This window comes from Lepidochelys kempii, chromosome 5 (genome assembly GCF_965140265.1).
Source record: "Lepidochelys kempii isolate rLepKem1 chromosome 5, rLepKem1.hap2, whole genome shotgun sequence".
NCBI lineage: Eukaryota > Metazoa > Chordata > Testudines > Cheloniidae > Lepidochelys > Lepidochelys kempii.
Window position 1 is genome coordinate 34,401,741 of NC_133260.1, and position 15,383 is coordinate 34,417,123.

At 38.0% G+C, this 15,383-nt stretch overlaps 1 protein-coding gene across 5 annotated transcripts in view; it reads right to left on the reverse strand.

Moving 5' to 3' along the window:
- The window catches only part of ARL15 (ARF like GTPase 15), a 336,015-nt gene that overhangs the window by 117,984 nt on the left and 202,648 nt on the right, over window positions 1–15,383 (reverse strand). For 2 of the 5 annotated variants that reach the window (XM_073343927.1, XM_073343926.1), the window contains one exon: window positions 11,115–11,255. The exons of the other annotated variants lie outside the window; for them this stretch is intronic. In XM_073343927.1, the coding sequence (XP_073200028.1) occupies window positions 11,115–11,255 (141 nt within the window). The remainder of the gene's footprint in view (window positions 1–11,114; window positions 11,256–15,383) is intronic. 5 annotated transcript variants of the gene reach the window in all.

The following is a 15,383-nucleotide window of genomic DNA, read 5'->3' on the forward strand; positions in this document are numbered from 1 at the left end:
ATCTACAAAATGGGAATAGTCATTCTTCCCTGCCTCAGAGGGGTGCTGCGAGGCACCAGACACTATGGCATTGGTTCTCAACCTAATCGCTGTTGTGGGCCATACACACAGCTCTCTGTGTACACGCACACACACACACACCCCTTGCATGGCCCTGAAGATGTCAACAACTGCAGCTGTGTGCTGACTGGGCCACAGGCAGCCCGCAGGTTGAGAACCACTGCACTATGGCAATGAGTGCCATATGAGTGGGACAAGATAAAATGTACAAAGATCTAATTTTCCACTTTCATAATATTCTGAGTCTGCTTTTTGTGAACTACCTGGTATAGTAAGTGCTATATAATTACTGCTTATAATTATAATTATATGTATAAGCACTCAAATCAAAGCCATCTACAATTACTATCACTTTCTGGTTAGTGAGATACTTGGCCAAATTAAGTTAGAAAATGAAGACTTATTGTCCTCAGTGATGTCAGATGAAGACAATGGCTCCTCCCACTCAAATTGTGATCCCATGTCAGTCATGACAACCACCCTTTGTCCCAGGTTACTTTTTGTCCTAGGAATACAGTAGACTTTGGTTTTGGATACAAATTGGTGATTGTCGAAATTGGTGGCAGGCTAAATTACACCTTTTGTAATGGTCAGATCATTACCTTCTGAAATTTGAAGTTAGGTTTCATCTTTCCTCCTGTTAAGTTGAAAAAAAATCCTGTAAAAAAGGCATCTTTTAAAATGTGGAAGTTAAATCCTAGTGAGAAAAACAGAAAAGAGCATAAACTCCTGGCAAATGAAGTGTAAAAATACAATTAGGAACGCCAAAAAAAGAATTTGAAGAACAGCTAGCCAAAGACTCAAAAAGTAATAGCAAAAAAATTTAAGTACATCAGAAACCTTCTAAATAACCAGTAAGGTCACTAGACGATCGAGGTGCTAAAGGAGCACTCATGGACAATAAGGCCATTGCTGAGAAACTATATTAATTCTTTGCATTGGTCTTCACGGCTGAAGATGTATAGGAGATTCCCAAACCTGAGGCATTCTTTTTAGGTGACAAATCTGAAGAACTGTCACAGATTGAGGTATCATTAGAGGAGTTTTGGAACAAATTGATAAACTAAACTAAACAGTAATAAGTCACCAGGACCAGATGGTATTCACCCAAGAGTTCTGGAGGAACTCAAATGTGAAATTGCAGAACTATTAACTGTAGTCTGTAACCTATCACTTAAATCAGCTTCTGTACCAAATGACTGGAGGATAGCTAATGTGATGCCAATTTTAAAAAAGGGCTCCCAGAGGTGATCCCGGCAATTACAGACTGGTAAGCCTGACTGCAGTACTAGGCAAACTGGTTGAAACTATAGTAAAGATCAAAATTGTCAGACACGTAGATGAACATAATTTGTTGGGAAACAGTCAACATGGTTTTTGTAAAGGGAAATCATACCTTACCAAACTACTAGAATTCTTTGAGGGGGTCAACAAGCATGTGGACAAGGGGGAATCCAGTGGATATCTTGGAATTTCCAAAAAGATATACTGGAATTTTCAAAAAGATATATTGGAATTGGAAAAGGTTAGAAAAGGGCTACAAAAATGAGTAGGGATATGGAATGGCTGTCATATGAGGAGAGATTAAAAAGACCATCTCTTTTCCAAGCTGAAAAGTCCCAACTAAGGGGGGATATGACTGAGGTCTATAAAATCATGACTGGTATGGAGGAAGTAAACAAGGAAGTGTTTACTCCTTCTCATAACACAAGCACTAGGGGTCACCAAATGAAATTAATAGGCAGCAGGTTTAAAACAAACAAAAGGAAGTATTTCTTCACACAACGCACAGTCAACCTGTGGAACTCTTCACCAGAGAATGTTGTGAAGGTCAAGACTATAACAGGGTTCAAAAAAGAACTAGATAAATTCATGGAAGATAGGTCCATCAATGGCTATTAGCCAGGATGGGCAGGGATAGTGTTCCTAGCCTCTGATTACCTGTTCTGTTCATTCCCTCTAGGGCACCTGGCATTGGCAACTGTTGGAAGACAGGATACTGGGCAAGATGGGCATTTGGTCTGACCCAATATAGCCAATCTTATTTTCATGAGAGACTGTATGACCCAATCTGGTTTCAGTGGTGCCACTGGTGGGCCACTCGTTTCATGATTTTGTAACAAATTTTGATTATGTTCCTTGACCATTGATAAAATGGCACTGAAGTGTCAGCTTCTTATATGCTGGTTACAGTGTTTTACAAGTTACCAGTAACCTATGAAATGTACCAGACATGAATGGAAACTGTGCTCAGTCAGATAATTGTGGTTTAATGAGTTTTGGAGTCCAAGCCATAAACGAGGGTGTGAATAAAGCATTCTTCTCCTTCCACCACTGCATCTACACTGTCCTGTCCAGCAGTTTTGTTCCAGGTGACTGACATGTAAATTCTGTCTGCCTCCACTCACAAAAGGAAGACAGATTTTTCTCCCTTTGATTAGTTTTCCACTTCACCAATAGGATCTTTCAGTTTAGATCCATTTGGCTGCGTTCCTGGTGCCTAACCAGGTCAGAATGGAGCATGTGCATACATCTTTGCATCAGTCTGGGACAGCATTGCTCAGACAAGTCCTGTAGTTTCTGGGGGAGTTTTGTCCAGAGACCTACAAGCTGGACAAACTGTTGAAGTCAAGCAGAGACACAATGGACCCTGTTAATGTCTCCCTAAAATATACCAGAACCTTGTTCAAAAGCGACTATCTTCTCTTTTTGGGGAAGGTGATTTGAGAAGGCTGTGGCCAAGATGACAGTGGTCTCATTTGAAGACCTGTCACTGGGTGACTGGGTTCTAAGAGTGAGCAGGGTGCATTGCTCATGTGACTGAATAGCTGCTACCTCAGGAGAGCTGCTGCCGAGCTGCTGAAAAGGCATAAGAAGGATGCAACTAAGGAAGCTGCTAGAGGAACGTCATGAGAGTCCAGCAAACACAGGCCCAAGAAGGGGGCCTGTGCAATCCCCTGACCTCAAGAGGAGAAACAATTAGCAGGGCCTGGGTGATAGCAGTGACAAGCAGAGAGGCTTGGAGCCAGACAGATCTCAGAGAGGAGGCGCTCTGCCCAGTGGGAGACTGGGCAGAAGATCCTTTGTGCTGATTTTACTTTGGATTAATTTTATGTAATAACCCAGTCCCCAATTAGGTTTTGTTATTGGGTATAGGTCTTTGTGGATTATTCCAGGTAACCTGTGAAGAGGAAATTGAGGCAGAGTGTGACAGAGCCAAGATGGGCCAGCAGGTGGCACTAGAGGAAAGGCACACCCTTTGACAAGCCCACAGACTTTCTAGAATCCTCGTTTATTTGAATAGGGTAGTGACACTGCAAGAGGAGTGCAATTTGCCTCACACTGATGGTGTTGGTTTCCTTTTTTCTTTTTTAAAATCACGTTGTATTACCTTGTTTGTGTGTATCCTGCACATTTTGTAAGAGTGAATTCAACTAAATAGGGAGTCAAAGGCAAGGATATATTTTGCCCTTCCTCTTGCACCTTTGTTAATTGAGATCAGTTTACACATTAATATAACAAATATTGTATTGCAGCAGATAGTACACAGTTAAAATTTTTATTTGGAGTCAGTGGGCTATGTAAGTGATTTTTGAATAAATGGAGACTAATTCAAAAAAGAGTACATTACAGAGTTTGTACTATAATTCACAGAACTTATCTATCAAAATAGAATTTTTCTCCTCCTGTTGTAACTAGAAATTGAACTACATGCCTGTTGCTACAAAGGAAATATGGTAAAATAATATTATGACAACAGGAGAGAAGTTTTCAATTTGTGGAGGCTTTTTGTTTCGTTCTTTTAAATTGTTCCCATTGGAGCTAGATTCTTCATAGACTAATACTTAACCCCTATTATTACAGCAACACTTGCCAGTTAGCACAGAGCACACTTGATCAACCTTTGATTTCCTTTTATTGAACTTAGCCATCAAAATATTCTGTTCAAGTAACATATGCCTTGAAGAATCAAGTGCCAAAGGAGGGGGGAAAATAAATATGCAAGACAGTGCATAGGTCAATTAACCTTGCCTTTTAGAAAAACTGTCCTCATTATCAGCAGTGAGGATATTACCTGGCAATATAAATGTCAGAAAAATATTTACAGTTTAGTTAGGCTAAATTTAGTTTTTTCTAAACACTTATATCCTTTGATTGTTTTTTAACCCATGAGCTAAGTAAACCATAGTTCACTAACACTTCATTTTACTTTTTAGTAGACCAATTAAATATAACATATGAAGCCCCCCACATCCTTTTTAATTCTATTTCTAACTTCACTCAATATATTAGTCCTAACATTTTCTTCCTATTGATTAGGAATGGGAAGATTCGATTTGACTAGCAATAGCTTAGTCTAGCATGGTGTCAGGCAGAGCTTGGAGTTTGCTTTCAGCTATGAAGAATGATCCCAGAGCAAAAAAGGCAGCTCGACTGAGGAGCAAAGACCAGTAATAGCAACTTGACACCAATTTATCCAGGAACAAAGGAAATCAGATATGTCTGTCCACATGACCAAAGTTAGATATGTAAGAGAGTCATATTAGGTCTTCTACTTCATCTTGCTACTGCAGGATTACTCCCTATAGTACATTTTCTAGTGATTTACCCGCTCTAGTTTTAAAAGTCTTACATCCCGAGGCTTCCACTATTTCCCTTGGGAGATGCCTACAGTTTAAGAGCTGCCCTTCACCTCTACACCCTCCATGGGCAGGTAATTTTCTTCCCATGTTGGTTTACACTCCCTTCTTCATCTAGATGGATTTCAACTATGTGACAACAAAGAAATCAAACACCGAAATAGCAGAGGCTACATATCCTCTGCATGACTAAATTTCTTCTGCCTTAAGGCAATGTCTAGCACTGAAATCATAGCTTGTTTACTTCTGATACTACATTACATCAAAGATTTAACTCTTGCTTATATAAATCTACACAAACACAAGACTATTTACATGGTTTTGTTTAGAGTTTGGATTCAAATAGCGTCATTACCTTTTTCAGCCAAGCCAGTCACACAGCTTGAGCAGAACTCTAGTTTTCATTTGAAACACAGGTGGGTTTATAGCTAAATTTTTCTGTTCTCCTATAAATTACTACAATGAGAAACCAAGCAGCCTATGTATACCCATCCTCTTTTGATTTAGAAATTACTTAGAATAGTCTTAAATTTTATATTTAGAAAAGCTACCATATTTCACTAAACTTTAAAGTTAGTTTATATCATTTATAATCTACAGCCAAATCTCATTAAAATGTCCCCTTCCCCATGCTAATTAGAAAGGATACACTCACGTATCTTGGAAATCAGAATGCATACTGTGGAATATCTGGATTAGGCGGCTTGCTTGGATAAACACATGAGAATTGATAGGGTAAAAATCTGAACTTCAATGAGCACAGGAATAAGGCCAGAATCATTGCAAGTGCAAGCAGAGAAGAAACTAGGGCGAACATTTAAAATGTATATATGTTTGCTGCCTTCCCCAGGTATTAGCAAACAGAAGGCTAAGGAGGGAAAGGAAACAGCAGTGCACCCATAGCCCTGGTGTTGGTGAGAAGATTAACAGTATTTGCAGCCAGGCCTAGTTCAGCACCCATGAAGTGGTGCATTTGCACAGACACTAGCTTTGCTCTCTCTGTAGCACCAGCAAGTCAGGTTCACTTGCATGACGCTCTCCGTTACAAAGCCTGGGACAGCACCTGATTGCTCTTTGTAAACGCTTACTGCTACTACGGCTCCGAAGTATTTCAAATTATTGTTGGAACAAACAATGGCTCTTTTACAAACCATTCCTCTTGATCTGGGGAGTTAGAAAAAAAATTCAAAACTAAACCAGCAATAGGGAGCTGAGCTAGAGCTAAAAAAAGGAGTAGCCTATAGCTTCTACCACATTAACTGGCTGACTGCAGTACTGAGTGAAGTTATCCCAGTGCAGTAACCATGAATAGTTTTTTTTTTAGGAAAAAGCCTACTTTAGGCTATGTCTACACTGCGCACCTTACAACAGCACGGCTATGCTGCTGCAGCCATGCCACTGTAAGGTGCACAGTGTAGCCGTCCTTTGTCACCAGGAGAGCGCTCTCCCGGCGACAAAATAAAACCACCTCCAACGAGGGGCGGTACCCTTCATCTTCGGGAGCATGGCTCCTGCCAACAAAGTGCTGTCTACACTGGCGCTTTTCATTGTTAAAAATTTTGTTGTTGGGGGGAGGGGGGGTGTTTTTTCACAGCCTGGAGCGACAAAAGTTTTAACAATGAAAGTGCCAGGGTATACAAAGCCTTAATCAAAGCCTGCTAGGACAGTAGCAAACTGCTTCCTCTCTCAGCTAGTGCCCAGAACTAAGAAAGCAAGGAAGAGATCCAAAATAGCTGGATCACAAATGCGCATTATTCTTTCCCCTACCTTTTTTATACTAAATCTGTCTGCACTACACTATATATTCCCTTACTTGCTTATGCTTCTATTTTACCCAGATCAATTTTGAATGGTATTTCCCTCCACCTTCATGCACATTGCCTCCCATTATTACTGGTAAAATTTATTCTGCATGTCAGATGGTCAGTTTTAAGACTGAAACTATCTTCCATAAATATAAAACGAATGATTGACTTCTGCATAATAAGGTCATTTTTGATTAAATACACACTTGGCTTTTATAGCTTACCATCTCCAATTCTTAAGTGAAAGAGAAAGGTGACCAAACAAACACATGCTTTTAATTATTCCAAAACATCAAGAATTTTAACCCTATTCCCCTCGGTCAGTATTATTCCATTTACAGAATTCTTCTTCTGCCGCTAGGAGGTGTTATGAATTCTTTACCTTTGCTTCTCCCTTTTGAAACGGAGACCATCATCCCTTAATACTTGTAGCACTGCTGGCCTTGTAAGCAAGAGTTTGGTGGTCATTCCCAAATGGCAATGCAACTTGTTAAATTACATTACATCAGTCTGAAATACCTTTAACCGCACAGAATCTGCAACTATTTAATTCAAAAATAAAAAATAAGAACTGTTACAGCATACTAAAAACCTTCAAAATAATCATCCACCTTTGAAATGTTTTCAAAAATAGGAAATCCTTAAATCTTTGAAAAAACTGCAGCTACATCAACCTAAAATATGTGACATGCACAGCCCTAATTTAACAAAGTCAATCACTTTTAGTGAAAGCACACTTCTTGAGTCTGAACAGAATGGCACTGTCAAAATTTTTCACTTCAGAACCACAAGGTTAATCTTTTGCAGTCTGGCTCGCACCAATTAAGCCCTGATAAATAAGGCATAACTAGACAAAGAAAAGAAATTTCCGTTTCAAATCACCAGGTCAAGGGCAGCACACAATGTGTATCGGGTATTTCCAGAATGAAGTTGACCTACCGTCTTTTCAGTTCATATTCTAAAACCTAGGGTATCCCCCAGACATATTATGTTACATTTCTGGAAAATATTACTCATTAAATTCTTCTGACATTACCTGGATTAAGTTCGACTTACAATTTTCTAATATAATACACATTAAAAAATAGAGGTATGCACAGAGTTTTTAAACCATGTCAATTTTTCAGGGGTTACTGATTCTTGGTTATTCTATCAGATTAAGGCAACCCTGATTTTCACATGGTAGTAGACATTTATAAAACTTTGAACATGCACTTTAGACTTTAAGCAGTAGTAAATTATACAGTTTGCAAAGATTTTTGACTCATTCCACATTTTCAAATTGCTAATTAAATTAAAATACAACTGTCCAATTTTTAACATTAGAGATGGACATCACCCAAAATCTCAGACACAAACATGTATGAATTTTGTGGCACAGACTAATCTCTAATTTTCAGTGGCAGAAGTTCAAGTAACACAGCTTTACTTACTCAATGTACTAATGTAAAGTTACTGCTCAGATTTTCACATTTGTTCTTTGTATTAGAAAAACTGACTATTGTATTAAAATTGTCCAAATGGCGGTATAACATGACTTGCACCTTGATTATGTATGTGTTGTGAAGTGTATCAATGGTATAAAGAAGCTAGGTGATATGATCCACAGACAAAGTGTTTGCAAAAATACAATAGTAGTTTAAGTTCCTATTACAGGACCACTTTATCAGTGAGCCTTCCTGCTCCTGGGTCACAGGACCCAATAATTAACATGAAGACCCTGACACTGAGTAAAGACTCAGCTTTCATCTATTTCAGATGCTCTCTTCAAAGCTTCATTATAAGATTTACTTGCACTAATTAACCAAGATCAGAGTCCATTAGCTTTTCGCAGGCTGCCCATCACATCACATGACACCTGTATTTGCAATGATGCTGCATGACAGCAAACTAGATTAATGTAACGCTAATAATTTCCCCCCTAAATGCCTGTCCTTAAATACTTTGGTCAACTTGTTATTATTTACCAAGATTTGAAAACTCAACACAGGCTTATTGTGACTATAAAATGACTGTTGAGCTCAAATTATCCAGCAAAAAGGAATTTAAAAAGTACTGATGATGGTTTTCCACCAGAGGTAGCCGGGTAAAATCAGAACTACAAACAGTGCACTTTCACGACTCCAGCAGTAAGGATGGAGAGTTTTCAGAGAACTGATTTCACTAACTTCATTTCAGAAAGTATCCACAGCAATCCAAGGCAGCTCTCAGCATTTAATCATTTTTAAATCTTCTGCAACTGAGAAATTAACAAATCTGTAGGGAGACAACACTAAAGCATAACTGGAATATCAATACTTAGGTAATTTTGATCCTATAATGACCTTTCAGAACTCTTTTCCTCTTGGAAGCTAGATTGGTTTGCCTAAGTAGATGTCAGGCGTGTTACCATTGTGCTTATGCTTTACCAAATCCTGCACTCAGCCCACAGGTGTTTTATTTTTCAAGTGACGGCACTAAGACGGCACTAAGATGGCATATGAAATAACAATGTCATGAACCTTTTATATCAACACTTTGGAAACAGCATGTCTCTTTCTGAATACAGTATGATCATCAGTCCCTGGTGAGTTGACAAGTAATCAATAACTAGTGAAAAATAAGAAAATATACACCTAGTATGAATAATGCCAAAAATCAAGAATCAACAGTTTAGTACACAGAAGTCAAGAAGTGCTAATATTAAACTTGAATGTGCAATTGTAACTCTGTCCTATGTGAATATGTATGGCAGTACAATCTTGAAATTTTTTCAAATACAATGGACATTTTAATACTTCTGTTATTCTTTTCTACTTACTAATTTATACAATGATCCAGTATACCTTTGAGTGACATTACATCTCTTCTCCAACATAAAATTTTTAATATTGTGCCAGCAGCATTGCATTTTATATTTTGAACAGGATATTTTTGTTTCCCTTTGGGGAGATACTTCTGAATAATAATTGGTTTAGAGCAATTTATAGATTATATTTGTCTTCATTTATTTTTGTCTTACTTGAAGTGCAGCAAATTAGTATTTTGTATCTCAATGATCATGCAAAGGCCTTAATAAAATATAAATATTACTTTTTCAGATACTAGAAAAACTCGAGGATGTTACAAAATTGTTTCCTTAATGAGCCAGAGCATGTATACATACCATAATATACTACAATTTGAAAGTCATCAATATATTTGCAGCTAGACAAGTACAAATCAATTGAAAACAATTTTTCCACAAACTGATAAACATGTATGCTAAGTATTTAATCACGTTAAGTATGATTAAGGTATTACCGATACAATATATTAATAAAACAATCCTGATAATGATGTAGTTGATGTTATAATTTAATTATTAACTACATGTGTTAATGTATTTATTAGTGGCCCGGAAAAGGGGGTGAACAGTGAGCTGGCAACTTTGCATTGGAGATAAAATTATTTAGGCTAGTACAATGTGGGGAAAACTATAAGGTTATTAGGAAGGACTAAATGAATTGGCAGTTGAAATCAGTGTGGACCAAAAGCAAAGTTATGCATGCTGAAGGGAACAATTTTAATCACTCATACACCTGACTGGGTTTGTAAATTAACTGTATCAACTCACGAAAAAGATCCAAGCAGCATTTTAGACACTTCAATCAAGATGCCTGTTCAAAGGTTTAGCAGCAATGAAAACAGCAAACTAATGTTAAAGGTGCATACGGAATGGAATAGAGAAAAAAAATACAAAATTACTACAATGCTAGAGATCTTGATATATACAATCTCTCCCCACTTGCATCCATTCATAATGTTGCTGCAAAGATCATTTTCTTATCCCTTTGCTTTGGCTGTCACCCGTCTCTTCGCAACCTTCCACTGGCTCCCACATCTCTATTATATCACACAAGCTCCTTTCTCTTCACTTTCAAGGCCCTCATGGTCCATCCCCACCTCACCCATCTTCTCATTCAGTATCAAGAGGTCAGCTCCCACCTCCACTGTCACATGGTTCCAGCCTCCATTGCTCACGTGTTAATTTTCAAACAAACACCTTCATGCTTTCACCTGTGCTGCCTCTCCTGCCTGGGAGGAACTCCTTGTAAACATCAGCAGAGCTACTTAATTATTGTTTTTGAAAACTTTTCTTAAAATTTGCCTTTGCTATGATGCCCTATGACAAAACTTAGCACACCAGCATCCTAACTGTTAAGACCACTGCCTACATAACTGTCCAATAAGGTCTCATTGTTTCCTTGCACTCCCCTGTCTGTATCTATCTGCTGTCTCTTGTATTAAATGGTAAGCTCTTCGGGGCAGGGATTGCTTTTTTTGTTCAGTGTTTGTACAGTGCATAGTATAATGGGGTCCTGGTCCATAATTCGGGCTTCTAGGCGCTATTGTATTACAAATGTATAAAATAAATAAATAAGGCTTTCTTCCTCCATCAACAACTCACTGAGGCTTTTAAAGTCATTAATGGGTTCTGAGGAGATTCTGAAGGTGTGTTTTAACCTCATCTCCCTAGGATTTCAGTCTTGAAATCACCACCACTTGGGAGGTTCTGAGGGAAGGATGGCTCATGCCCCACATGGCTATGGGCTGCTTGATGTTTTAGCATTTTTTAGGAAGGGGTTACCTGACTGGTCCAATCTCTCTCCAGGCTTTTGTTGAGTCCACACAGGAGGTAGGGTTTTGAGCGATTGCCTCCAGGGAAATGCAGTGCAGACCTTCTATGCCGTATGAATAAGGAATGCCAGAAGTTGCTAGGAGGTCTGGACTTTCACCGTCCAGGGAAAAGAATAAATAGAAGGGGGAAATAGATGGCACTTCAGTTTCCAGGTCTTTGAAACTCTGCTGGATTGCAAACAATTACACTTCTGTCTTGCACTTTTTATTTAAAAAAACTAAACTAAGGTGTTTAAAGCCTTTATTATTAATTTAAAGCACAAAAGGAAGTATCTGTGATGCCATCTACTTAGTTATAAAACTGGAATATTTCTCTTTAGTGGTGTTATCAAGGTGGTTTAGTGGCTTTCAATAGTGCTTTCTCCTCTCCCTACTCCTTTTATAACTACTATTCCAAAATGGTAAATCTAAATAAAGACAAACAAGTTAGTATTAATAATCACATGTGAGGACATTTATCTTTCGCAATGGCTGTGATGAAGCTTTAAGTTTATAAACCTGAAGAACTGAATAATTTCCCCCTAAAACATTTGTTAAGAGACGGACAAGCTTTTTAGCTACTTCTCACAAACCACTGCCCATCCTCAGCAAGGACATGTGTCGGGCATTTGAAAACCAGCCACAGCAGCACTCTAGCAGAATAGCGCTTTACCCGCAGCAGAGAACTAATGAGGGTGCTGAGTGAGTTTCTCTCTGGAGCTCGCTTTGAAAAATGGTACTGCTTGGGTGCTGATTCTGACTCTACCTTTCTGCAAAGGAAAAAGAAAATCAAATAAGGAAACAAGCAAAGAAAGGACAGGGGGGAAAAAAGAGATGGGGGGCAATGGTAAAAAGAAGATATGAGGAAGGGGGGAAAAAAGTAGTATGGGGTAAAAAAAAGCAGCAGAAAGGTCAGAAAGAATACTAGGAATTCTAATATTTGTGCCCTATAGCATTCTCCTATTATGCATACAAAATTATGTGGAAATCCAAAAGTTAAAGAATTCATGTTTTGATAGCATTTCTCTTAGCCAAGGTAATTATCACACAGAGAAAGAAATACAATAGTGTACTGCAAGTATTCTAATCAGGGACTCCGACAAAGTTTATCTTGTAGACTATCTGGCCACAGAACTTTCTGATCCCAAAACCCAAACCACCCTTTACTCCCCATTTTCACTCATCCAAATGAACTCGCCAGCAGATGACCTGCCTCAGTTCTGCAACTGGTCAGCTTCTTACCTCCACTCAGAGAAAAGGGTAGCAGAAGAGCCAGACAACTGCTGCACAGAGACCAATTTGATTGACTGAGCCATGCAGGAAATAGCAACTTTTAACCTCCATGTGAAAAAAAGACCTGCAAGTCTGCTATTTCTAAGCCTCAGAAATCATGTAAATACCTTTTAGAAAAAGAGTGAATTCCCATTAAAAATAAAATTAAGGAAAATCAAACATACTGAAAAGGCAGTAAGGAAGCTGGTGCTGGAAGATATAAGAAATCTGATTCTACATACTTCCTGAACATGCAACTGCCTATCATTTCAATGGACTTGAAACCTTCAGGACTGCATTTAGTCTGGAAATGGTCAAACAACCATGTTGTGTATTTCTGTTATTTCCCTCGTAGGGACAAATCTTGTTCATCTGCACAAAGTCAGCAGGGCTAGAGAGCAGGCTCATTTGGGTTTTTTTGTTTTTTTTTTGTGGTGGGAGGGATGCAAGAGAGGACTATTTAATGTGTGTCTTGTTCTTCCTAAAGAATATTTGGATAAAATGAAGTTCCTGTAAGTGATCTATATGCAATCAGTGGTTCCAATTAAGTTCTAAGTGGAAAGGTGTCTACCTCATTAAAAAAAAACAAAAACAAATTGATATACTACTTGGGAATCTCTGAAAAAAGGCCAGGACTCAAATGGTCTTTTCTATTCTGAAGGTGGCTGCCACAGAGCACAACGGAGACATTTTCTCAGAGATGTGTACTCCTTACCAGCATGTGGATAGAAGACTTCAGTCTCCAGTGCTCCACTGTTATTTCACAGGCACTAAATTCACACAATACTTTGCGTGACATGCCAATTTCTGAATACCTGTATGAGTCACTACACTATAATCAGACGACCCTTCTATTACAAGAGCACAGATCATTCCATCCCCCATAAATTAGTTCTAACATAAGAGCAGTTTAGACCCAGAGATAAACTCAATCCCCCTTTCCTCAATCTATGCATGAGAGAGGAATATTTTATCAAGGGTCAGATTTACAAGCCATGTTCTTTCTGCATCTCTCTCCTATTGACACTTTTCTATTTCTTTGTGGGATATAATTTTCCAAACATCTGGATCTGTTCTTTCCTCCATAATCTAATGAGCAATACTTTATGGGCTGTATATCATGTAGAAATACTGTATAGTACTATAGTGTAACTGTAGTTACACATACGATACTGAAAGGAAAGTGGATAAAAGAATGGGCATTTCTTAAAATGTTCTTTTCAGTTACCTGATTTTGTTTCATCTTTCTCCTGACGAAAAGCAGAACCAGCAAAATCTACACATGTTGTATGGTCTGTTTAAAAACTGCTCACCTCATGATCTAAACTTCTCTCACTAACAGATTATCTGATTAAAGGCTCCACTAATGTAAGTAGATAAATTTATCTTGCCTACAGGCGTGAATGAGAATGTATCTGCAAACTTACAATAATGTTTATATACTGGTCTCCTTCACAGCTCAATTATCTACACCAAAGAAGGTTTTTAATAAATTCATCTGCCTTCTGTAGTTTGAAAGGGGAAAATCCCTAGATATGTCCAGTTTCTCACATAAGCCAATAATTTAAAAGGGGTCTATTAGAGTACCCTTGGCTCCTGACAGAAGTACTCTTGAGAACCTGTCATATGGTACACCATGTTCTTTTAAACTCTCTGAACAAGGTTTATTAGTTACTATTCTGCAAAGTTTGCAACAAGTCTTGGCAAACCTACCATTCCACACTAGGAACACTAGACCAGACATTTAGAATCCTAAGAGTAAAGTTTCAGAAGTAGTCATTTTCAATGTTCAAGTCACATTTAACATTTTATACTATTAACTCTTTTAATCTATATTATATTCAAGTCTTGCCTATTTTAACAAGGTAAACAAAGGGGATTTTTTTATTTTTTTTTTGAAGGGGACAATTTTGTTGACAGAGGCTAATTCATTTTGGGCCATTGGACTCAGTTCTAATTTATTAACTAATCCTTTACTGACGGTAATATGAGACAATTATTAGAACCATAGCAAAAGAATATGTAGTTTCTACTGCTCAACTTTTTAGAGCACTCATGTATAGCTGTACAAAATTTGATTTGCTAACAAGTAATCCCATCAATATAGTAATCCCTAGGTTATATATATTAGCAGTAAATTCACTTTTTCCACTTTTCATATCTGTTACACATCCTTGTAATGACAGACCAACTGCATTTGAAGTGGTCAAGAGAATAAAATGAGACGTTTCTGCTAAAATGATAGGCAGTGAATTAGTTAATTCTGACATTTGTACTGACATTCTTAAGTTTTAGTATTAATCATTCACTGAGATGAATGGGCAGTTCACATCTGAAAGAGCTATTTTAAGCTCCGTGCAAATGCAGGAAGGCATCACTGCACTGGTTACATTCTAGTCCCATTTCTAAGGTGTCCTCAATCTCTGGGGCTTCAATGCTAGGAACTAATTTAAAAAACAAAAGACTGGACTCTAGAGTATAATTCTATTGCAAGGGGTGGATGAGTAAGCACAGAGGGTCCTCCTGTTCCTGATACATACTATGACTAGGGCTTCTAGAAGATGAAAGCATATTGTGAATTTGTAAGGCTATCCAAATAAGCATTTTAGGGTAAATGTGCTCAACATAAATTATATATTTCTACTTTTCTTGGTAATGTGACTAGAGCTGGGAGAAATATTTTCACAGTTAACACCTGGCTACACAGAGCTATTCCTGAATAGCTATTCCTAATTAGCAATTCTTGGCTAACTCAGCGTGTGGACACACTTATTCTGGAATGACAGTACATTATTCCAAATTAGTGGATTAAGCTAATTCGGAACAAGGTATACGGATTCCAGAGCATCCACCATGGAGTTAATCAGGAACAGTTAACCTGATTTAAATTCACACCCTATCTTAATAGGGATTCATTTTCTTATGCAGAAAAGCTCTCATGGAAACAGGCTAAAAACATACCCTGGAT